This window comes from Neolamprologus multifasciatus, chromosome 1 (genome assembly GCF_963576455.1).
Source record: "Neolamprologus multifasciatus chromosome 1, fNeoMul1.2, whole genome shotgun sequence".
Lineage (NCBI taxonomy): Eukaryota > Metazoa > Chordata > Actinopteri > Cichliformes > Cichlidae > Neolamprologus > Neolamprologus multifasciatus.
The window spans coordinates 34536408-34561453 of record NC_140439.1 but is presented as its reverse complement, the minus strand read 5'-3'; the positions used below and the strand labels follow the sequence as shown (position 1 = coordinate 34561453).

General features: G+C 39.6%; 1 protein-coding gene across 3 annotated transcripts in view; it reads right to left on the bottom strand.

The window, feature by feature from the left end:
- Nucleotides 1-25046, bottom strand: part of phkb (phosphorylase kinase, beta) — a 102408-nt gene that overhangs the window by 33899 nt on the left and 43463 nt on the right. For all 3 annotated transcript variants that reach the window (XM_085155719.1, XM_085155709.1, XM_085155728.1), the window contains 4 exons: nt 22203-22260; nt 20888-20965; nt 18476-18634; nt 17582-17676 (listed from right to left, as the gene is read on the bottom strand). In XM_085155719.1, the coding sequence (XP_085011845.1) occupies nt 17582-17676; nt 18476-18634; nt 20888-20965; nt 22203-22260 (390 nt within the window). The remainder of the gene's footprint in view (nt 1-17581; nt 17677-18475; nt 18635-20887; nt 20966-22202; nt 22261-25046) is intronic.

Genomic DNA, 25046 nt, shown 5'->3' with positions numbered 1-25046 from the left:
TAGAATGAGTAGAACAACCTCAGGCACTTTGCTGTGACAGAAACAACACACAGTTTTGTTTACCTGTGTGTGGACTGATAAACACACAATCACTAATGAAAGAGGCGCATTAGTAAATAGAGATGGCACACATCTGTCACACAGACCAAACAAATTAGAATAAATAACTCCACAACTCCACAAAAGAGTAGACACAGAACCCTAGAAAGACCGGGGAGAGATACATATACTGCATGGGAAGGATTTTCAGATATACTCTACATAAGCTGCTTGAAAGTGGCTACAGTCTATACTGCTGTTGGATACTTGTGATTATAAAATTACAGATGAAAAGTTACAGATTACGATACTGGGGTGGATTCCAGAAAAATGCACAACCTGGCAGTTAAAGACAGCATGAAACCACAATGCACGCAGACAAGGAAGTGGTAAAAGGGAAATAAAGAAGTGCTGAGATGGAACATGCTGTTAAGTGCTATAGTATATCTTCAGCTGCCGGGTGGACTGGCAGTAGTCTGCAGCAGGCCTGGCTGCTGCGTGCTGCCCCTCAGAGATACGGCCTCGCTAAATTTGACAAAGTGAAAAGCCATTTGCCAGAGAGCGCTGCTGTGAGTCCCCGCGGAATAGAAATGAATTTCAGCTCCGCTTCATTTGACTTTTCCCCCAAAATTAAAAGCACTGAGTTGTGACACAAGATGAAAAGTGCATCTCAGATCACTTTTTTCATTCTTTCCCATCTTTTCATTTTTTCTTCGGTACGTTTCAGTCTTTCATTTCATCCTGCTTATATTTCTACTTTATTTCATTTTTTGTATCATTCTACTTTTCCTTACTTCTAGTCTTTTTTTTCCTGAATTTCCATATTTCTCTTCTGCTTCTGTTCTTCCTTCCTTCTGTCTTTACATCCATTTGCCTTTTCTTTGCGTCCTTCATTCAAACCTTTCTTCCTGTCTTTAGTGTTTTTCCTATTTCCACTGATTTTTACCTTCCATAATTCAATCTCGATGTTTTGCTCTTCATCTGTTTTTCCTTTCTTTGGGGCTCTGTTTTTCCCATCCTTCCAGTGTTCCGTATCTTATTCCTTTGGAATAAGATAGGAAAGAAGAAAAAAAGGTCAAGGAGCCTTCCTTGACCTTTCTTTTCTTCCTTCCATTTATTCCATCTTCCTCATATAGCTCCTCCATTTCTTCTGTTTGCCTTCCAATTCCCCATTCTTTCTTTTCCAACTCTGCACTTTTTCCTCCTACCCTTTCTTCCTTCTTTCTGATTCACTGTTGTGGCTCAAGAGTTGGCAGTTTGTCTTGTAATCGGAAGGTTGCCAGTTCGAGCAACGGCTCTGACAGTCTCGGTCGTTGTGTCCTTGGGCAAGACACTTCACCCATTGCCTACTGGTGGTGGTCAGACGGCCCGGTGGCGCCAGTGTCCGGCAGCCTCGCCTCTGTCAGTGAGCCCCAGGGCGGCTGTGGCTACAATGTAGCTGCCATCACCAGTGTGTGAATGTGTGTGTGAATGGTGGATGATTGTGTATCGTGTAAAGCGCTTTGGGGTCCTTAGGACCAAGCAACGCGCTATACAAATACAGACCATTTACCATTTCTTCTCTCCTTCATTATTGTAACTTTTTTGTCGCTGCTTCTTTCTGTTCCTTGTTTTTTCTGCCACCTCTGGATTCTGACATTCTCACTACTGGTTTTCATTCCTCTCACTCTCTCAGTCTTGCTGTCACTCAGGTTGTCTCACAAGTCAGAAGTGAATCGGCTACAAACAAACAGCTTTTCACAAATCTCAGAGGTTTCTGTCAACACACTCCTGTCAGTAACACAATGAAAACTCAGCTACTTTCAAACACTGGAAATAACTTGAAGCAGTAGCAGATTTACCTGCACAGCTGAAAATCGGGTTGTCACAAAGCATCACTATATCTGACTAATGTTGTGTGCTGAACCTCCACACCTATTCTTCCCTTTAATCTCTCTTCCTACTTAGAGAAGCTTTCTGCCCAATTTGACCAAAAGAGTCAGTTTATTATGACAGGGCTACAGTTTAGTCGCAGGTTGGGCATATTTGAAACCAAAAGATATTATTTGTGGGCAGGAGATGGACTGAAAAGAGAAAAAATGTTCTGGTGATGTAAACCTAGAATTTATAGCCGTTTTCCTTTGCCTATAACATACAGTGACTTATGAGTCTATTTATTGATTGACACTATGTTTTCCTCGAGCCTCAGTCTATATAAAATTTATATAAAACTTTAAGAGTAAAAAAAAAAACAAAAAACACCTCTGCTGAACCAAATGATGTGACGCTATTTCAAGGTCAGATCCCTCCCAGTGTGTCGGCTGGCAAAGCGCAGCACGAGGGAGGCAGCCTCAAGCGAGCATCACATCACAAAGGAACAAAACATTCAAAGACTTCCATAAAGTTAAAAAGCAAGCAATGGAATTTATCCACCACCCCAAAAAAAGAAAGAAAAACTATCTGAATGGAATATAATCCCTTCTTTTCATGCCCCTACACAGACGAATGACTCCAGGCTCTGTATCGTCCTCGGGAAGTTGGTCTCTGTGCAGCTCTGAGATTCATACTTTGATGAGAGAATTTCAAAGTGTCAGGGGTTTTAGCAGAAATATGTGGGGCGGGGTGGGGGCATAGAAGTAATGCTAAGTCATTTTCAATCCAGCGTCTGGGAGAGAGAAATGTCTCCTGTGTACATTTTTAAAGTTGGTTCATTTCAAAAGGTCATCTAGAGGTAATTATGATGAGACCATGACAAGAATGTGAGGTGAACACAATAGAAAGAAGAGGAGTTGATGAGGCGAGAGTTTGATTTAGGGAAATGTTTTTCGGTCTGACAATGTGGCGGAAAAAGAAACCAGCAGGCCTGTAGAGAGAAAGACCGACAAAAAGAGAGAGGGAGGGAAACAGATGGAGTGAAGGAGGGTGGAGTCACCTCCACGGAGGAGAACCAAGTGAAGAATTCAATTGCATGCTGCTGGCCACCATAATTGCAAAGGCGCCCTGACTGAGAAAGCGATACATTGTTCCTCAGCTCAGAAATATTATCCTCCGCCGGAGGAATCCTTATGAGTGAAGGGAAAAAAAAATCAATTGATATTAAAGGTGAGCCGTGGTGTGAGCTACAGGAGCCTCGGCTTGTCATAGCAGCCCCGTTTGATATCATGCCTGAAGAGCCAGGGAGGCTGGGGAAGATAAGTGGCCTGATTACCACTGCCTGTACGTGTGCAGAGGAGCATAATGAAATGAGTGCCGCGTCGAATAAAGAAATATACATGCAGCCACATATGAAAATCAAACTCCTGTCAGTGACAGGTTGTCTCAGAGTTAAGCGTGCAATGTTCGTCTTTCTCCGTTTCGTGTGAATGCAATTCTAGATAACGCCTTAACCTTCCATCCCCTTTGCAAGTCATTAAAAGAAAGCAAAAAAGAAAACAAAACGTGAGCACAAACTAGCAAATCCTGCCAGCGTGCGTTATTCTAAATGAGTTCTAATGCACACACGCAGGCCGACAATGACCCTGGAAACACAAATATGTTCCCAGTCGCTGTGCCAGGCTCCACTCAGATGTCCACACAAAAGACAGACAACAGCGTACACGCATAATTACAAACTTTGGGAACAGATGGGCATTTTGGTTTCTAATGTGTGCTGTTTTTAGTCGCTTACACACACACACACACACACACACACACACACACACACACAGACGAGCTCTAAAATGCTTGACAAACAGAATACACTGCTGTGCCTGTCATCAGATGAGCAGAGCATAAACGCAAACAAGATAAATATAAACTAGATCCAATCATTTAGACATATGCGAGAGCCAAGGTGAAGTCGGAGGAATCTGCAATCATTAAAAATCTTAAAGCATGCACAGCTGTTTTTATGCATGCCGGCAAAGGTAAAGTGCCAAGGTCACTACGGGAGCTGCAGTCTGTGTTCTGTGTGCCTTCAAATGCGTACACAGGATGCCGCTGTCACAGATGACAAACTGTAAACATCCAGTCACATTCCTAATATCATGTTGTACTGGTACAACGTCTGTGGGCATTCATAAAGAATTAATGCTGCTTTTCAAAAATATGATACCAGTGTCCTCTAGGGAATTGCTTTTAAAGGAAACCCACAGGTTAGGATAAAAGACAGTCTGATGATTTACTGAATATATTTCTACATTATATAAGAAAAATGTGACAGTGATTTTAAGTCAAACAGAGATTCTAAAGTTTAAACTTCTTCAGCAGGCATGTTACTAATGAACTGTTTAGGTGACATTTCTTGGTCTCAAAGGATATTCAATACACTTTTAGGAGTTTATCTGGTAGTGGCTGTGTTTTAATTGCTTGCATCTCTTTATCTGTATTTATTAAACAGTGTACCTGTTCTCCTACTATAATCTTGTTTCCCTTTCATTTTCTCTCTACACTTCCTGGGAAAATGCTACTGCCAGGGCCACAGCGGTCTCTGACTTCTAGTTTCTATTGCTGGGGAGCAAATAGGGAGCTCCCTGGGTGATCTGTCTCTCCTCCGCCCACACGAGAGGGAAGGCTGTCATCAGTGGGAATTTACGTCCAAAAGATTACTATGTTTAATCAGTAATTTGTCTCCTTTCCCAACATATAATTACAGACCTCGTGCTGTTCTCTGGTGGCTGAGTCTTGCATGTATCAGTTATGTTAGTTCTGTGTGGTCGTTTCAGACTGACAGACAAGCCAAAAGATAGGGAAGACTTGGCGGTAGTATTTTTGTTCGCTCAGATAACTTCCTAAGCACGTTTTCTGTTTCCTGCCTGTACTTTGTTCCTCTCTCCAGACGTACGCGTGTTAGCCAAAATACACTTGCCAAGCCGAGATCGCAAACTTTAGGGGAAAAAAGACACTACTGAGCCACTTTTCTCACTCACACCTTGCATTTTAGCACACTGCTACTATACATAGAATGAATCCATGTTGTAGTCAACAGCCACAATGGAAAAATAACAAAACATGGTCTATGAATAACTCAGCAGGAACCTTTTAAATGTTCTTTTTCTTATAAATATTCTTACAATGGTGGATGTTCCTATTAAAGATGGCAAAAGAGTGTTTTATAAGGTAAAATAAGGTAAACGTACATGTAAGTGATTCCTATGAGCCAGACGTTCAGGCTTCAGGTTACTGCTTTTTCTATCCAGATCAAAGTTCTGACTATAAGCACAGAAGTACCACCCACCTGCTGTTCAACCCTTCTGTTTACAAAAGGCAGCGGATCAGATGTGCCAATTTAGGTCATTGGTTCTCAAACTGTGGGGCATCAGTCCACTGCAGGTGGGCAGTCTTTCATAAACTGCATGATTGGAAAGTAAGTGCCAGTGCCTATACTATCTGATAGACATAGTTTTCTTCAGGTGTAAAGTTTTCCAGTTTACGGAGTGACATTCTCACCAGACGGTGAGTGGCTGGTGCATACGAATGTTTCATGCACAAATCAGTGCCTGAATTTGCTCGTACTTTGTACTAAAGCATTTCACTACTAGTACTACAAATTTCATGGCACTAGTCTACAGATGCTGGAAAATCTGGATTTGTTTTTTCACTTGTATTTAGTTTCTTATCTTGGAATGACAGACTAGCTGCACCAGGTCACTGTGCCGTTTTCTTGTTTTTCTTATAGTCTCTCTGGTGGAAACATTTACCTTTCCTGGCTTTCTCTTTGGAGACAATTGTTTCTTCAGACTTGGATTTTGTCCTGGTTTCTCACCTGATTGTCACATGCTTCTTTATATTTAGGTAGCATGCAAATATAGCTATACATTTTGTGCTAGTCTATTGAGTCAGAATGATTCTGACATATGCACAGTGGTAAGAACCAAATAGGCCAGTGTGCATGTTTCATAAATCTGATGGTAAATTTATATATTTTATGCAGGGTAAGAATGTTTCCATACACATATTAACAATTAGTTTGTTTGTTTTTTAGTATTAAAAAAAATACTAAAAAAAATAGTATTTTTTTAGTGCACAAAGCATATGACATTTAAAGAAAAAAAATGCCAAAAGACTTATTTTAAATGAGAAAAGTTGTGCAAATTGTTTAATCTAAAAAAAAAAAAAGGGCATCTTTTGTTTGTCTTTTGCTGTCAGAATTGTTTGGGTTTAAAGCAGAATTTGAGTACTGGGAAAAGTGCTTCTATTGTAAAGCCTGGGCTTGTACACTGTCAAGAATAACTATGAACAAACAGAATAGATGCCAAGATGCCTCTTCTGAGTACATGTTGCTGCAAACACAAATCCCACACTCACCTAACACTCTGAATGGAGCAGCAGCAGAAAGTGTTGATATACCTTAATATACAAGGGATGAGGCAGTCTTTTGTTAAATTGATGGCTTGGATGAACTGAGCACCACAGGTTCAAATATTTCATCTCTAGTTGGATCGTTTTCTTCTACTCCACCCAAGGTTGTTTAGCCTCCCAGTTGGATTTTTCTTTGGTGTTATTAGCAACCTGTAACACGAAGACACTGTACAACAGAGTTGGCCAACAACACTGACAGTTAGACAAAGAAACGCCAGGCCAAACCAATCAGACATTGCTAATGGGGCCCCTGGCACAGAGAACGGCTTGTAACCAAGAAGAAGAAGTAGAGGTGTGTCAAAGGAAGACAGATACACAGAGACACCCACTTTGCGAGAATACATAAAAGCAGCGCACATATTGGCATGAGCAGGAGGACGCATCTGAGTACGGGTGATGTGTCAAGTGTTAATGCATGCAAAGTGCATGAGTGTGTGTGAGTGATGTCCATTTCCCTGCAGGTTAAGGTCAGTAGCTATCCCTCCAGGGCTTTTACTGTCACAGACCACTGAGCTCGACATTTCCTGCCCACTACCAGGCCATTTGGCAAACAGCGGGGTTTAGCACACTTTCAATCTGTGTCTTTGTGTGCGTGAACGCGGATTTCAGGGTGTGAGTGAGGCAAAAGATACAGAAGGAAGTGTTTGCATGTCGGCGTGAAAAATGTGTGATTCTGTTTGTGTGTAATAGTATGAAGTGAAGGGTGCACATGTTGGAAAATATTGTGACTGGATGTGTGTGGATGTGTGTACACTCTTGGGTCAGAAGGATTCGAACACACATCTGTTTCATGCTGCTTAAGGTGTCACTTTGCTCCTCTGAAAGAGCCAATCTGTAGATTATTGAACAGTGTCCTACTACTGACCTCCGAATCCACTGAATCTAGAGGCACATACCTATTTCAATGATCTCATCAGGCGTCTGCATTATAATCTTGCAGCACAGCTATTAAAATGAGTATTACAGCTCCGCGAGTTGATGCCACTGCCACATATTGTAGCCTTTCTGTCTTAGCAAATGGACTAATACACATCATGCTTTCAATAAAATGTGTGCTTGAAGGCAGCCGTGCATTTAAACACAAAACAGCCACCTGATGCAAACTGACTGATACAGAAAAGGCCATTTTCTCCTCTCCACCCTGTGCTGTGCTCCAATGGAAAATACACAGATTCACGAAGAAGTAATGAGAGCGATACTTCAGTTATTCTTTTTGTATTAAATCTATTATACTAAAAACAGCTGCTCTGAAATAATTCAGCCTGTAGCCAATTTCTTGCTCAAAAGAAAATTGTGTGCTTCATCTGGAATAAAGAGAACTGCATAGCGACTATGCGATGACAAATAGAGCCACTTATTTTGTAAACTAGATGCTCTTGGATTGACACAATCACTAAAAAAGAGAATGTTTGCTCTGGTATCTTCTCATCCAAAAAGTGCAAATAAAAAAGCAAATGGAAGGAATTCTGTTTTACCTCATTAGCATGCAAATGTATGCAACAAGGCATGCAAAAATAATCAGTATTTAATCATCAACTCCATATGGTATATTGGTTATTTATGCCTCAACTATATATTGTTCTTGGGTCATTAAAAAGAATTACATTACCCACTAACTTCATTATCCAGTTGGATTTTCCATAACAATATTTTTCTTTTGGATTCAACATATCTGGAGGTGCTTTGAACTTGTTAGCCTTTAAGTATTAAGGAGTTAGCAATTTCTTGAAAATATGGGTTTTCTTATTACCATGCAAATCTATGCAGACTGGCATTACAAAATTTAATGAAATCATCTACTCCATATGGCGCTCCTGTTGTGTTAGTATGATTTTTCTTTTTCTTTTTTACTACGTGTTCTTCTTGGCTATCATGTTCTGATACCAGAATGACTTTATAATGTCCCACAAACCATATACCAAAGTGGGGGGAGGGGGGGGGTGGTTCATCTATTATTCCACTACTTTTATTTTTCATTATCTGCACAAAATCTATTCATAGAAATGCTACATGCACACTGTGTAGAAAGAAAAATTAATTTAAACAGAGCTGTATTGAATATATTGTCTTAATATTTAAATGGCACTCATTTATTTCTTCGTATTCAATATAGATATAGGGTATAGATTCAGATTCCAGTATGATGGACTCGTTCACTATATTCGGTCACGTTTACAGATTATGTGATAGATATAGCCATATCTATCATGCGTATACATTTAATGTAAGATCTAAGAGCAGGCATGTAAATAGTGTGTATATAACATCTAAACATCATCAATGGAAACAATATCTGACCAAAGTGATGCTAAAAAAAACAAAACAAATGTGGTTGCTTGTGTATTTCTTATTCATCTAAGAGTTGATTACCCAACTCCATCTCACTTTTGGATCCCGTCGTTAATGTGTGCATTACTGTCCTATATTTTATGTTCCAACAGCTTTTGTAAAGGAGGGCAAATTCTTATTAGCTTTATAAAATTATTACCAAAAAACTCCAGAAACGACACATTTCAAAAGGTTTTCATTTTGATATAAATCATTTTTTGCATCCTTGGAAAGATTTCAGTCAGCTGGTATTATAAACAAACCTGCCTAAAGCTTTATATCACAGAGGTTAGCTTGAATTTTGGGCCTCCATCAGAGGCAGCATATATTGAGCTGAAAGCTGCTACACATTGCATCAAGCTACACTGTGGTTGTTAATTCTCAGCGGGACTTACGCTACAGAGAGAGCAACTTAAGTCTGTCTTGGTGTTGTGTTAATGAAGCTTTATGTTTGGACCCTGGAAGTTATTGATTTACATTTCCCAGATTTTCCAATTAGATTTAACAAGTTGGTTTTCAGCCAACTTCGTGCTTAATATATAGAATGAAATAAGGTAAACTTTCTGTTGCTTTTTACCTCCATACCTCTTTCAGACTCACTCCCTCGCCTCTCTCTGACCCCCTCTAACCTTACCCATTCTCTACTTTTCTACCTCCTTTCGTTCTGCCTCTAAGGAGGCATGTTTGTTGCTGTAGTATCCAATTGGGGGCCCCTCTTGACCCACGCCTTATCTCTGATTGATGACTGACAGCCTCCACAGTGTGGACCACAAATGCAATTTTTCCATTAACCTCATTCTCACATAGGGCCAAGCGTGTGTGTGTGTGTGTGTTTGTTTGTGTGTGTGTGTGTGTTTGTGTGTGTGTGTGTGTGAAAAAGTGAATGGATCTATATGCATAAGAGAAGCCTAACAAAAGCTAAAGGACCCTTGAGTTTTATAACAGAGCTGCTATTTTTGATGGCTACATGCTCTTTGTGCATGCGCTTAGGAAATGTATGTAATTTGCGTGTTTAGCTGAACACACTGCAAATTGAACAAAATTCAAAGCGACAGATGAAACAAGTGATACAGACAGAGTAAGAATAAATAAGACTAAGAGAATGTCACAGTGGTAAGGATGCCCGAGTAGCTGAGCACATTAGGGACACAACATTAATAGCAAGTGTGTGACACAAGCAACATAAGCAGCTAATTCACTTTCACAGCCATTCATGACTTCTTGGATCCCCAAATTGCTATGCCCGCTGCGCATTATTGCACGTTTGTCAGAGGGATGTCACCCCACGCTCCCCAGGGTGTGCTTGATCTGACTCACCCCCACAGCCCTGGAAGCGCCTTTTCTCTCATGCAAAAAATCAGCACACAGTCGACCGATGAACTTTTGTAAGCTGCTACATATCAAGGGAAGCTGTGCTTATCCACTGACTCCAGCTAAGAAAATAATCTTGGCAATTTATTTGCAACTATTATTAGCGCACCGAGAGGCCAGCAGCACTGTAATAATGCGCTTTTGCTGATTTCTCTCCTCTTGCCACATGGCTTACATACATATTTAAGCTGCACAGTTTGATTTTACAGCTTCATACGCTATTTAACAGACTTCTAGTTTATTACAATAGTAAAAGGTTCCTGCACATCAACAATGCATTAAAGCTGCATATAGGAGTATACCGATCACCAACTAAAATCAAAGCTCCATCATCTAAAGCTTATTGTTTGGAGTGAAATCCACGTTCCACTTCCTGCTCAGGTGCACACATAATGCAGATTTAATGCATCATTCTTTACTTATGCATAATACAGGAATCTGTGATGTAATGTTTTGTAGATTCAGGTTGATGATAAAAAAAAAACAGATGCTTTGTAGTGCCCACTATTGAAGCGAGATGCAGGAATATAAGTGTAAGTGGCATGTCTGCGACAACACATCCAAGTTCCTCCAGGGTAGTGGATTCAAGCCAGGGTTTCTGTAGGAACTGGATTAAAAAGCTGTGACAATAAACCTCATAAATAACTGCAAAAAAAGAAAATAAATATGTTGATTTGTATTCAGGAGAAAACTGTTAAAATTACATTACAACTATATCTCCCTCTGCACTTAATTCAAAGGAGCGAAACGTAGCTTCTAACATCCTGCTGTTGAGAATAGCTTCTAAATTGAGTCTCTCCAAATTGACTATTCCAGATATTTTGGTGGAAATGACTCAAAAGATGCATTAATTCCTCATGCAGGTATTTTAATATGATTTTGTACGAGGGAGCGCAACCCAGTTCTTTTTGCAAATAATTTTCTTTTCTAAACCTTTACTGAATGTCAGAGCTGATGTCAAAAAGCCCTGCGGTAACTCAAATCATAAGCTTATATGTGGAACCAACAGCACAACATTGCAGGCTATTCATGGGTGCAGCATCTCATTCTCCCCAGTGAAATGAATTGATGCAGGGACTTTAAGTGTTAGCGTAACATTTGCAGGAAAAGCACGATGAATAATACACACGTACGCCAACACGCAATCCTGTAAATAACTGCACCCACAGAAAAACACACACATTTCATATAGAGACTGAGATGTCATGCAAAGACATATGTAGAGCCTGTATGTATGTATGTATGTATGCATAGAACAGGTATTCTGTTTTTGGACACATTATGAGAACTGAATTATATACACACAGAAGAGAAAATAGGAGTGCACAAATCAGGCCTTAACTGCATGTGAAAGCTCAGCATGCCCATGTGTCTTTTCCGCCTGCAGACCAAACACAAGACGCTGGTGATGCAGAAGCAACTGGACAGCTGATACATGTATACACACACACAACTCTCTGTCTCTCTCACACACACACACACACACAGTATATTTCTTATTCTTTCTTTTCCTCTCCCCTCACTCATATTTTTTTCCTCTTCCCATCTTGGGCCTCTTTACTGACACAACATGATACCTAAGCTTCAAACTGAGTAAACAAAGGTGTGAGTGAGAGAAAGCTGGTAAGTCGGCAGAAAAAAATAAAAAAAGAGATTTTTTAAAAGGGGGATTTTTTTAAAGGGGAAAAAGCAAAACGAACACAAGATTATGATCCAGCAAGACTTATTATAAAGCAATAAGAAAAAAGTAAAGGTGAGAGGCAGTGGAGGATAAATGGTAATAGAGGATGAAGTCTACAAATTCTGTGGCCATTTGACCCCAAGAAACGCTAAGCTTAGCACCAGCCGTATGAATAAACAACCCTGGCATTCCTGTCTTACAGGAAAATAAAATCCTCTCCACATAAGCTTTCAGGTGGCACCGCTTGAAAAGATTTCTCATATTTACTGATATGCAGACAGAAGAGCAAAACACCTGCCTCACCTGCAACACCCGTTTGAAATGCTGTCTCCTTTCAAATCTTTATCACAGCTTTGTAAATGGCATTCACTGTGCAAGTACACCTAAAATGTTCAGTGTGCAGCTGCAAAAGTAACCAACTATTTTCTACCAGGCTTGTCACATTAGCTTAAATCTGTGACTGTTATTTTTTATCTAAAAACTGTGCGTATTTCTAAGTCTGAAAACATTTGCCCAAATGTTATGTTCTCAACAAAAGAGTGGGGAGGAGGAGGGGAGGAATACTTATCATAAAGTATCTGACTAAAGAAAAAGTCAAACAAAGCAGATTCACAAATAAAACAGTATTTTAATAAATGGGAAATAGCTAGGCTATGCCAATCAAAGGCCTAAACAAAAGCACAAAAATTCTAAAAGATAAATACAAAAACGCTTCTTGCTAGCAAGAGGACAAAGCCACTCACTGGTAGCTCAACACTGACCCACACTTTGAGCTGGCAAACTTCTCACACCAGTTTTAAGCCAGTGCTGATTACTAAGTGGAAATTGGCTCCACAGGAAACAAGGGCTGGCACATGACTTAGAGCAGGGGTGTCAAACTCAAATACACAGTGGGCCAAAATTCAAAACTGGATCAAAGTCGTGGGCTAACATTAATATTCATTGAAAAAAGTCTTCCTCCAAATATTACAAGGAATCTTTTTTTATGGACTCAAACAAGTTTTGCTGAAAAACTGAATATGGAACAAGCAAAGCTTAATACTAAACAATATATATAACTTACATAAACGTATATATAACTTAATATTTCACACATGCAAAATTTAAATTCCAATTAAATAACACATCAGTGGAATTCATTTCTTAAGTAAAAATTGTATTTGCAGCCTTCTGAATTAAATTTTATCATTTTATCATTTATCAAATTTTCATCATATTCTCCCACCTGTACAGAAAGCTCCTGTTTTCTGCCTTTCTTTTTGCCATTTTGGGATAGGTAGCATGGCAGTATTTGCATGGTTGCTATGACTATGGTCAACAGAGGAGAGGGTGCTAATGGGTCCTGTCGTGACTGACGCGCCAAAACACCAACAGAGCATTCTGGGAATTGTAGTATTAGCAGTAAATGCACTGTATAATACCGGCAGGCCAGCTCTAATAGTAATTTTGTATGGCTTCGTGGGCCAAATGTAATTAGGCTGCGGGCCAAATTTGGCCCGCGGGCCAGAGTTTGACACCTATGACTTAGAGAGAGTGCAGGATAACCCACACAGCCTGCTTGGGCTGTAACAGTGATTATATGTCAGTCATGCTTCCTTTCATAAGCCCCAATGGGCCAAGTATAAACATTAATATCATTATTTCACGTTTTAAGCAAAATTAGTTTTAATATTCATCACAAGCACAGCCTTCAAGAGTCCATTATATCTGTCTTTGAAATGTATATATCACAACTTATGGCTACTTTAGACCAGATAAGACGAGGTATTTTTGATGATAACGACAGCAAAACCATAAAAAATATCAGATGAAAAACATTAATGTCCAAGTAGTGATGAAGTACTCTGTGTACCTAGTTGTGTGTTAAATAGCTACTGTTAGACAGGCACTCAGTAAACTTTAGTCACAGCTTTCGGAAATGTCCATATTCCACCACTTCCATCAGTTGGATCCAAGTCGGCGCGAGCACATAAAGGAAAATGGAAACTATGACACTTGGAGACTATACCCATGCTATAGACTTTTTAAAAGCTTAATTCTTCTTGAAAATTTACATGATCTAAAGAAAGAGTTCCTATTTGACCTTCAGATACAGATGTACAGACAGCAATCATCATTTTATATACACTGCAAAATTGTCTATTATTACCTTTTATAAATTCCTATGTGACTACTCACAGGTGAGGTCATATATGTCAGCTATTGAACAACCTTACCGTGCAAAACTTGAACCTCTCTTTCAACCATAAAAGGATTTAATGAGTGTGTCATCATTGTCACAAAACACCAGAATTTCCTTCAGGTTTCTCAGAACTAAAGTTGAAGTAAGACCCATTCACACATTTATTTGGACTGCGTGAGACTGAAAACATCAAACTCAACACGATAGGCTTTTGTTGATGGGTTTCACACAGAGTCGTGCCAGCTACCATCAGAGGCCAGGTTCGCAGCAAGCTTTCACACTGCCTGCAAATCAACTTTCAAGAGTATTATTGTTAGAACATTTCTGAACATTACTCCTACTCCTAACAGGAGTCTAGCACACAAGGCTCACTTCTTTAAACACTGAATTCATAAAAGCAGTGCTGCCAGCTAAACATACTCATACTGATTTCCTTTTGAGAACAATCCCTCTGCATCCAAGATGCTGATATGTAGATATCCTATTAACAAATACAAACACACATATTTAAAATCCTCTCAGTTTGATCCCAGCTAAAAAGCAACGGTTGTTCCAAAATGCAAAGATCATAGAGAGCTTAGTAAGTAATCTATGCTTAGAAGATCAATGACTCCGAGTACCTATGCTGTTTCTTGTAGGTGTGTTTGAAAAGAGTGTGATGGCTGCACTTACAGCCACACAGTGGTAATACCCAGCATGTTAGTGTAGAGGCTTATAAGTAACATTGCATTCACATGCCAATAATTGTCAATTTACAGGACAATAAATAACTGGTTTTGGTTTAGAATTCATTCACATACCCACATAACACTGCATTCTAAAATAAGTGCGCACATTTTAGTTTACACTGTTATGTATGATCAATCTTTTGTTTTCTGAGTTACCTTAGTTGCAGCTGTTCCAGTCCCTTGATTAAGGAGCCAAGAGGTGGAAAAGGGGCAGAGCGAGCTTTAAAGGAAGACTACAAATTGGTTCATGCCATAACTCGGGACCATGGGGGGGAATTGGAGTTCATTATGTTAGGTTTAGTTAGGGTTTGTGTGTTTTACCCCTTTCTCCTGTTTTTGTGGGCTGATCAGCCACTATTTAAGTTTCCCCTTTGTCTCATTAAGTTAGGTCAGTTTGTTTCAGTTATCAGTAGTGTTGTCAATTTTGAGTAGAGTTCTGTTATTTTGACTTCTTTTATGGGCCCAAGATTTTGATTCTTTATGCATGATTTAACTAATTATGTTTTTTTTGGGTTAAATAAAAAAAAAATTTTTTGGACTTTAACCTGTGCCTAAGTTTCCTTCACTGCTCGGTCCATCACAAGAGTGAAAATAACATACATTTTATACACCTGTGTTGTCACCCACAGTACTTGAATGCCCTGTGCTGGAACTAATGCCTGAAATCCATTGGGAGAACGCCTTTGGGCTCCTGATATAATGGCCGGTGAAACTGATTCGACTTGATCCTAATTGCTAAAGCCAATGCTTGCTATCATATATCATACTGCCAAATTTTTTGGATACCTGCTAAAAGCAGCACCTGGGTTTGGGTTGTGGGGTCAGGGCTGAGAAGCCCAGACTTCCCACCTATTTCACATGATGAAGTCAACACAACGACACAACAACACAGCATAAAGCATCAGGTCAGTTTTCATAATAAAAGAACACATGCAGACCAAACCCTTATCTTCTGAATTGTGCTCAGTTGCTAGCTGGCAAGACAAGTTGTAAACAAAAACTGTAACGGAGTCAAATGGGCGTGGGAGCTGCCTTCTTTAACAATTATTCAGAATTAAGAGAGATGAGTTACGTCTTCACAGATCTTGCAAATGTCCAAACCTTTCAGTAAGTGTGGCCCTCCTCGAGTTGAAGAATATTTGTGAGCCCCACAAAGTTAAAAATATACGTGTTTGTCTCAGAACCGAATATTTCTCACTTCACAAATGATTTTCTGCTGATTTTTTCCTGACATGATCTTTTCCATTTCTGGCTCGCTGTTTGTTTCTCTCCGTCTGTTCTGTCTGCTGTTCTTTTTACAGGCAACCTATTTGATCCCGTCTAGTGTTCATCATACCTCTGAGGATACGTCCTCTCTTGTGTGCCTTGTTCTAGTACTGTCTTATAGACCTAGCTTCAAAAACACAATTCATCATACAGCAACAGAATAGGATGCTGTACAACAAAGAAAATGAAAATCATTCCAGTGTGTATGTATCTCGTCCCTTCATCTGTGTGATCCACAGAGCTGCCGGCCATCTCAGATACAGAATTAAACCTCAGACATGATTGCTATTCAGGGAGGTAGTTTGTGGAGAAAATTGACTGGGTTTAATCCTCGTCTGCAAGCCCGGCCTTTGGCAAGGTAAAATAAGATGCGGGAGTTTCTGCTTGTTTAGATGTTGATGGATGAATAGTAATTAAAACCTTACCACACATGAATAACAAACAGTGGTAAGCAGGACTGAGTAGTGTGAAAGGTTTAAGGTTGGATGCGGGAATTGCCTTGCGGGAGTAAGGGTGGGTGTATAGTTGGCATTGAGAGGTTACTGTACATCTTTGAGGATGACACATGCAACTGCACAATAGGTGAGCTTGTATAATCCTCCTGAAATATGAAACTTAACATCAGAGTAGCTAAAGCATATGAAGATCTGTAGAACTCTGATAAGTTATGGTTCTCCAATTTCCTGGTTATTTCTAAGATCGCTGATACTAAAACAGTGTGGCTCAGTTTAGATATCTCGTTTTCAGTAACACATGTGACTAGGCAAACTCCAGAGCACGAACAGTATATCTGCATTTTGAAACCATGTCAAAAAAAGACTAAACACTGTGTGGTGAAGAACTGTGTTTCTAGCTAGTCTGAGTTACACCCAACAACCCATAAATCCATCCAGATTTGAAAAGTGAATACGTGGGCATGGAACAAGAGTGGCTTTAGTGAGGACCTCACCTTTTTTAAATACCACCTCCACCCACCTACCACCTTTTTGTTTATGTACCTCTGATGCAGGTGTTTGTTGAAATGCCAGGAATAACCCTGGAGCAGCTTAGATTAGATTAGATGAAACTTTATTAATCCCTCGGGTGGGTTCCTCCGGGAAATTCAGTAATATATTATATAAAGAATCCAGATATAAGCCTGATAAGAATCATAAAATCTAAATATCTGTTTCAAATTTGAATAAATGTAGACTTTTAAACAAGAGGAGAAGCTGCTAGCAGAGAACACCATCACCACTGGAGACATTCTTATTATTATATATAGTGTATTGCAATCAGCTTTTGATTTTTCATTACAACTGCTAACATTTCCACTCCTTTTACTCCCCTCCCAGTTGATAGAAATTACAAATATAGAAGTCCTTTTCTTTCTTTCTTTCTTTTTAATGCAGAGTGAGCAATCCACTTGCTGCCCACTTTCTGCATCTACAGCAAAATTCCACTTACAGCTACTTGACATCTAGAATAAACTTAACAATAATGATTGTCATCATGTGTAAGATGCAATTACTTCATAGGCTAAAAGCTCTTAAATGCTTTGATTTCAACCATATTTACAGGGGGGTAGGATAAGTTTACAACACTTCAGCACTTGAATCCGATGTTGTACTGAAAATAAACGCCTGTAGGTAACAGATGATCGTCAGATAGAGTTACATCAGAGCTTACCTGGTTGGAGTACCGCATACTGACATTGCGCTGGTCCTGTCGTGGCACATAGCGATGAATTGGATCAATATCTTTGGGACTGATCAGCTCATCCACTGAAAAGTGAATGTACACAAACATACCACAAAAGGTAGATATGAATACCATTAAAATGTAGGGAATACTGTGGTAAATGGCCTGCATTTGTATAGCGCTTTGCTTGGTCCTAAGGACCCCAAAGCGCTTTACACTATACAAGCTACATTGTAGCCACAGCTGCCCTGGGGCGCACTGACAGAGGCGAGGCTGCCGGACACAGGCGCCACCGGGCCCTCTGACCACCACCAGTAGGCAAACATGGGGTTAGTATCTTGCCCAAGGATATTTGGCATGCAGCCAGGAGGCAGCCTGGGATCGAACCACCGACCTTCTGATTAGTGGCTGACCTGCTCTGCCACCTGAGCTACAACCACCCCTTTTGTCACACAGAAAGAAGATGAGAAAATGTGATTTAAAAAGGGACAACTTGTTTGTGTTTTTGAGTGTGATGAGAAGAAGAGAAAAAAAAGAGGAGTTCGATGTTTCCATGTTGGGTATTTATCAAGTTAAAAGTCTAATCAGTAGTATCCCTGTGGGATCAGTATCTCCGTGGGATACTGACGCACGACTATTGACAAGTAACCAAGTGTAAACGCATAAAGACTTAATGAAAACAAACCCCACATAAACACTTGGTCCTTGGATTATTGCGAGACACGTATTAAGCTACAGTTACAAAAAATAATTCATAATGAAAAACTATTGAAAACATATTAGTTTTAAGTTAATCGTGAACTTGCAGATTAATGTCAGAGTACAGTGAATGAATGCATCGATTCAAGTCGACATACTAAGCACACAGACGCACAGACATACCCAGTAGCTTTGCAATGTTGTACAGGGCCTGACCCCACAGGAAGACTTTCCCATCACGGCCAGAGTTGCTAGGGAAACGCTTCTGGCTCCCATGCTTGTTCTGCTCCGCCTCCACAAAGTCAGCCGGTACATAGTAGTACTTGGGGATTATAGCGTGGCCTGGCACGAGAGACGAGAAGTGTAAGCTCTATGTGCATAAGACTAAGCAAAAATAATCTTTACTTCTTACATAGTACAAAAACTATGTACTTCAGTAACTTTGCACTGGTGGCACACAGGGATAATAGCAACAAATCCTACAGCAGTACAGATGCTGAGTTTAACCTTTGAACCACTGCTGTACTTAAGATCACCTTTACATCTTAGCATGTTTAAACACATGACTCTTATGCAGTTTCTACTGAAGCCTTTGTGTGTACCAGGACTTTAATAAAAAACCTGGTATTTGAATTTAGATGGACTAGAAACAATTTGGGGTTCATTATCTTGCCTGTGGACACTTTGCAGACTGGAGCCTGGATTTAAACTACCAACTTTCCAACTGGTGGACAACCAGCTGTAACTCCTGAGGCACAGCTGAGATATAGGCAAATAACTTTAAAGCGTATTTGTTCCCAAACTAAGTTTTATTTTATTTTTTTATTATCAAAAAACAAATAAATAAATAAATAAAATCAGATAATTATAAATGGCTACGTGAGACACCCCCTGTACTGTTAGCTTAATTCAAAAACTTGGCTAATGCTACTAAAAATTCTCTTTAGCAGTATGGGGCTTACCATGTTAACCATCTAAGTTTAGCACTTTAGCAGGATATTTCACACATAGTGGTTGTAACTGGACCTACAGCTAAGATCACTAAAACTTTTTGTGCCCACTCTTAGGCTACGTTCACACTGCAGGCGAAAGCGCATCAAATCCGACTTTTTTGACCCTATGCGACCCATATACGATCATGTTATGACAGTGTGAACGGCACAAATCCAACCTGGGTCACTCTAGTACTGAATCCGATACATATCTGATGTTTTAGAAAGCGACTGCTGTTTGAACGGTCATGTCGCATTAAATCCATCTTCTACATCACTGACACAAGACAGACGCCAATTATCAGCGCCGGAGAAGACATCGTGAACGCTTCCTGGCCATCCAGTGTAGATGTTAGTGAAACTGTTGGGAAGACAACGTTGGAGAAACGTGAACATTTTATTTGTACTGTATAATCTGCAGATTCTGACAGAAATCTGCAACTATCCTTTGAAGCACCGCTCCTCTAAAACAGCAATAAGGATCATTATTAGGCCATATGTAAATAACAAAATAACTTTATAACTTAAAGCAAAATTGGGAAACGTAAAGTTCGAAACAAGTCTATATTAAGGGCCATCAGTCAAACAATACTGTCTGGTCTGGGTCTAAACAGAGCGCGTTGTGTGTGACGTCTTCTTTTGCGCATGCGGGCCGCTTTGAGCGTTCACACTAGAGCGCGTTTGCTGTCACATTTTATTTGTAGTGTGAACGAGCAGACAAAAAAATTGGATTTGATCAAAAAAATCGGAATTGAGCATCAAGACCTGCAGTGTATAATATAAATACTAATACTAAATAAATAATATAAATACTTACTTCAAGGCTAGCACGACTGTAGTTGAGGACCCCACTACCATCCTCACTCCCTCATCACAATATATTAGCATGTCTTCAATAGCTGAACCCTGCATGTGCTTTATGTATTATTAAAACAATAGGAGCCCCTGACTCCTGGGAGGTCAGGCAAACCAGCAAAAGAAGATACAATAGCAGCTTCTGACAGAACAAAATCCATTGGTGGATTTACAATTTTAATAAGTATTTAACAGTAAAACAGAAAACACTCCCTTTGTGTTCTCCTCTAAAACCCAGCCAATTAACTTCAGGAGTTTTGTTAATTTATACAGAACCAGTACAAAGAGCTCTGCAGAGACATTCAGGGTAACTTAAGTCAGCTCTGTTTCACATCATTATCCTTTCTGCACTCCAATTATTTCAATTTCTTTTATGAATAGATGAATAGAAACACCCAGCTCTTGACATCCTCATCATTTAACTGTGTCCTCTCACATCAATGTGTACCGGTGAATGTATGAGCCAGGCTCTTTTGCTCAGAGGGAAGGTTGAGTTCACTTGGATGCATCACCCCTGCGAACCTTGGTATGCGGTGTATGAATATGTAAAACTGATTTAATAAGAGAAAGTTTGTCGCTGCCAGAAGGGGAGAGAACAGAGACAGAATCAAAAGTATTAAAAAGAACTATATTGACAGGCTAGATGAGATGATATTATATATGTTTGTGTTCAGGAGCTCACTGTGTTCCTCATTCAGCGGTCACTGCATGTGTGTGGGTGCATGTTGGCTTTTATGTGGTTACTCACCCTCATAAGACTGAAAGATGATGGGTTCAAGGAGTTCCTGGTATTCTTTGACCTGGGCCCTATTGCCTCTGAAGACCCCTACAACACACACACACACAGATTATAAAACATTGAAAATGCTTTTTCACATCTAACTGTTAACTGCATCAGTCAGGCAAAGTGACCCTAATAAAATCGTTTTACAATACTGAAAAATCGTGAGGCACCGTCAATAAAAATCTTCCTAGGTATACAAGATTTTTTTAAGAGCATTTCATTGTAGAGGCTTGTTGGTTATTGATGTATCTGTCTGGATCAGTTTAACTGCCTTTTCTCTTTTGAGCAGAGCCAATAAAGATGAATAGCTTCATATAGAGCAACAGGCCATGCAGGTTGTCTGTTAGTCTTAAGAAAAATCTGTGGCATATAAAGAGGCAAAGGGGCTATTAGATTAAAAAAAAGGAAGAAAGAAATGCTTAGGAAAAACTAGAGTCTGTCACAGTCTGGCGAGGGCAGACTGTAGGGGTTGACAAAAGGACCCAAAACGCAGACTCCAAGGAACAGGGAACAGAACTTGAAATGTTAAGAAAAAGTGAGCCGTTTAATATGGCTGGTAAAAAAGGTACAAACAAAGGGCAAGGCAAACTGAAGCAAAATTAACACAAACCTAAACTGGGAAATCTAAACAAACAATAAGAAAAACATAGACAAGAAACTTGGAAGCATGGCATAGCATAGGAAACATGGCGTGGACAACAGACGACCTGACAATGACACACTGAAAACAGAGGACTTAAATACACAGGAGGTGATTAGGGGAAGTGGGAACACATGGAGGAACAGCTGACTGACATGAGCCTAATGACAGGACAAGGGAAGTGAAACTAAATACAATGAACAAAGAACACACGACTCTTTCAAAATAAAACAGGAAACATGAGACAGACATGATAATACAAACTTGATAACATAAGACACACAGCATGAAACACAAAGGGTGAGGGAAACTAATAGGAGTCTAATAACCAAATGAACTTCGCTAATCTAATGAACTTAAACATAAACAACATCCAAATAAACTAAAACTTAAAACGCTGGGTCAACAGACCCAGGAACACGACAGAGTCTTTCATTTATTTCTGACCATTTACTTTGGTTCACTAACAAATTAAAAAAAAAAAAAAAAGAAGGTCACATCTTTTAAAAGTGTGTATCCATGTCCTCTAAAACCAGAGAAAAGCGTAATTTCCTGTAAAATGCTATAAGTCTGTCTTATAACATGGCAATGACCCACTTGAGGCACCATAACAGCAGCAATGGATAGAACAAGGCTTACCGTCAATCATCATGTAGATGAAAAATATGGGAAACTCGCACTCGATCCCATCAAAAAGCTGGAGAAAGACAGAGAGAGGAGGAGAGGGGAGGAATTATTGCTTTTTCGTTTCACAAAGAGAAGAGAGGCGCAGGAGCTTTAAAGCTGAATTTGAGCAGCACTGAATATGGAACAGTATGGCACAGAGAAAAAATATAAAGGATGTGACATTCTGAATGAAACCTGTCAGTATAGAGAGAAATATTACTGATCCTTTACAAGGTCATTTTTTTTTCTAATTCAAAAACTTGGCTGTTTGTTTTGAGGAAGACATCTAAGGTGTGAAAGTTTAGTATGTTTACAATAGACAGACACATAGATGGAAGAGTTTAGTTTTACTGAGGACTCAGTTTCACTTCTCTATCACCGAATAGTCAAAATCTTGGCTTTCAGTCTTTTACAACCTAACATGAAATAAGGTATTATTTGTAACCTAGCAACAACAAACACTTAAGAGCAGTGCTCAGAAAATGACATCTCGGACGCTGTGGCAAAAACACTGCCATGTTGCCTGTGAACTCAGACCTTCAATATCAAAGATTTGTCCGATTTCACTCAGTATAACAAAGACAAGAGAATAACAATGTATGTTTAACAATATAAATAACTACTCGCTGTGTGCTTAAGTTAAAAAAAAAAGACATTGTTGCCTTTTAGTTCTGGTCCAGTTCTTCTTGACATTTTAGAAAGTGAGGTTCACAGTAGTTTTATATAACCTAAAGTTGAAAGTATAAAATCCAATCAACAAACTACACCATGTGTTACAAATGGGACTGCAAGCTATCATACATAATTAGTCAGGCCACAAATAAGCTTCAATATACCCTTTAAGGTATTTATTCAAGTTTCTGAAAGCTTGTTAGAGGCATGTTCTTCCAAAACATTTTCCCTTCTTGGATGTTTTAATGATGGTGGTGGAGACTGATCTGGTGACTGTGAAGGCCATAACGCGTGATACTCAAATTCATTGTAGTTCAATGACCACTCCCATCATGACAGAACCGCTCCATCACAGAAGAAATGTGATTTTGCAGTGACCCTTCCCTCTAAAAGGTCAAGTGAGCCAAAATGCATCACCACAGCATAACTGAGCCACCTGATCCCACCACAATAGTTAACCAAGTGTTAAGGGTTTTGCCTCTAATCCTATAATTTCTTTTAATTCAAACTATTTATAAATATGGGAGCTTTGGCTCACATTAAACACATGAATTTTATAGTAGATAGTTCTGCTTGTGTTTTCATACTAAATCACAAATCAGAATCCTTTGACTGATTCACTTTCTCACGCCAGACATGCAGCAGATTGCTTGGTTGTGGTCCAGCTGTTTAGTGTGCAACAACGTTTGATTGACAGCTCTCATGTTGCCTGGAACAGACCAACCCAAGTCATTTCAGTAAGATGTTCGGCTTCCTTTAGCCTCCAAAACAACTTCAAAACCCTCGGCACACATTTGTCTAATTTAAGATGAACATAATTTTTTTCTAAAAGATTAACTCAGTTGCTGTTTTGACAAATCCACTGCAAAATGTAACCCATGCCTCTTCCCACAAGTAAGAACTAGTGACTTTGTAGGCCATGGCATATGATTTCTATCATTTTTTATACTTATCAAACCATTCAGTGTTTTTCCCTCCTTGCTTCCCCTTATTTGGCCAATTTATTCAGGGTTTTTTTTTATTTATTTAATTAAACCTGTCAGCTCATAAACACATTGCTGTCAAATGAATGTGAATAAATCAAAAGCACCAAGTGGCAGCAGCTAGACAAAAGTTCCCCAAATAAACACTTGGATTGACACCATCACTTCCTGGATTTTTCTCTGAATCTTGCACACTTCATCTACTGCATTTGCACTGCATCTTACACAAGCACCCATGCACAAACAAACGAACAAAAATCTTAAGCCATTCAATTACAAGTCACATTTACAATAGACTATAAAGCTAAGCAGACAATTATTCACTCTAGTAATTCAGTGCTTAATTAAAGAGGATCAACTGAAAACACTGTCCCTACACAATAACCCACCTTTAGTCAACAAATTTGGATAAACACTAAAAATAATAAAGGTCAGTTTGTAAAAACAATCTGCAGAATTTTATTAGCCTCTTTAAAAAAATCCATCCATACAAAATGCATGTGTGCATATGTCCGTGTGTGTGTCTGCATTTTAGTCCCTCTATCTATAAAAGTAATTAGTTCTGACTATCTTTGTACCTCATCTTTTTCAATAATCTCTGCGCTGATGGAAGATAACAGAGACATCCTAATGCAACAACAAATGCCTGGCTGAGCTGGCACACATGCTCCCACAAACACACTTAGAAGGTGCTTTTCACTGAGCGGATACTCATGTCTGTATTAATGTGCTTCTTTAAATGTCGGCACTCTGTGATTATGTAGATCTGCAGGTCTCGAGGTGTATATTTCACCAAAGACGGGAAGCAATAGCAGCTATCAGGTGGTTATAGAGAGGAAGGAAAAAAGAAACGCAAGTGCATAAAGAGATAGAGAAGCAGGGGAGGGGTGTGTTTGGTGGCGAGGGGGGGAGAGAGTACGAGAGAACAGGAGAGCTGAGGCAGTCACCCAGTGAGGCCTGTGCCTTTTGGCCCGTTGAGGCTGTAAACAGACAGGGATCCCTGGTGTTTTGTGCTTGAGCAGCTCGACTGATTGGTAAAACTGTCTATCACACAGGCTGCTGCCGCTGCTCTCTGTCAATGGTAAACAGACAGGGAGCACAGACGTCTGCCCTGCTGTGAATTCTCTCTTAAACACCAACAACAACTTTAGTCAATGTCTTC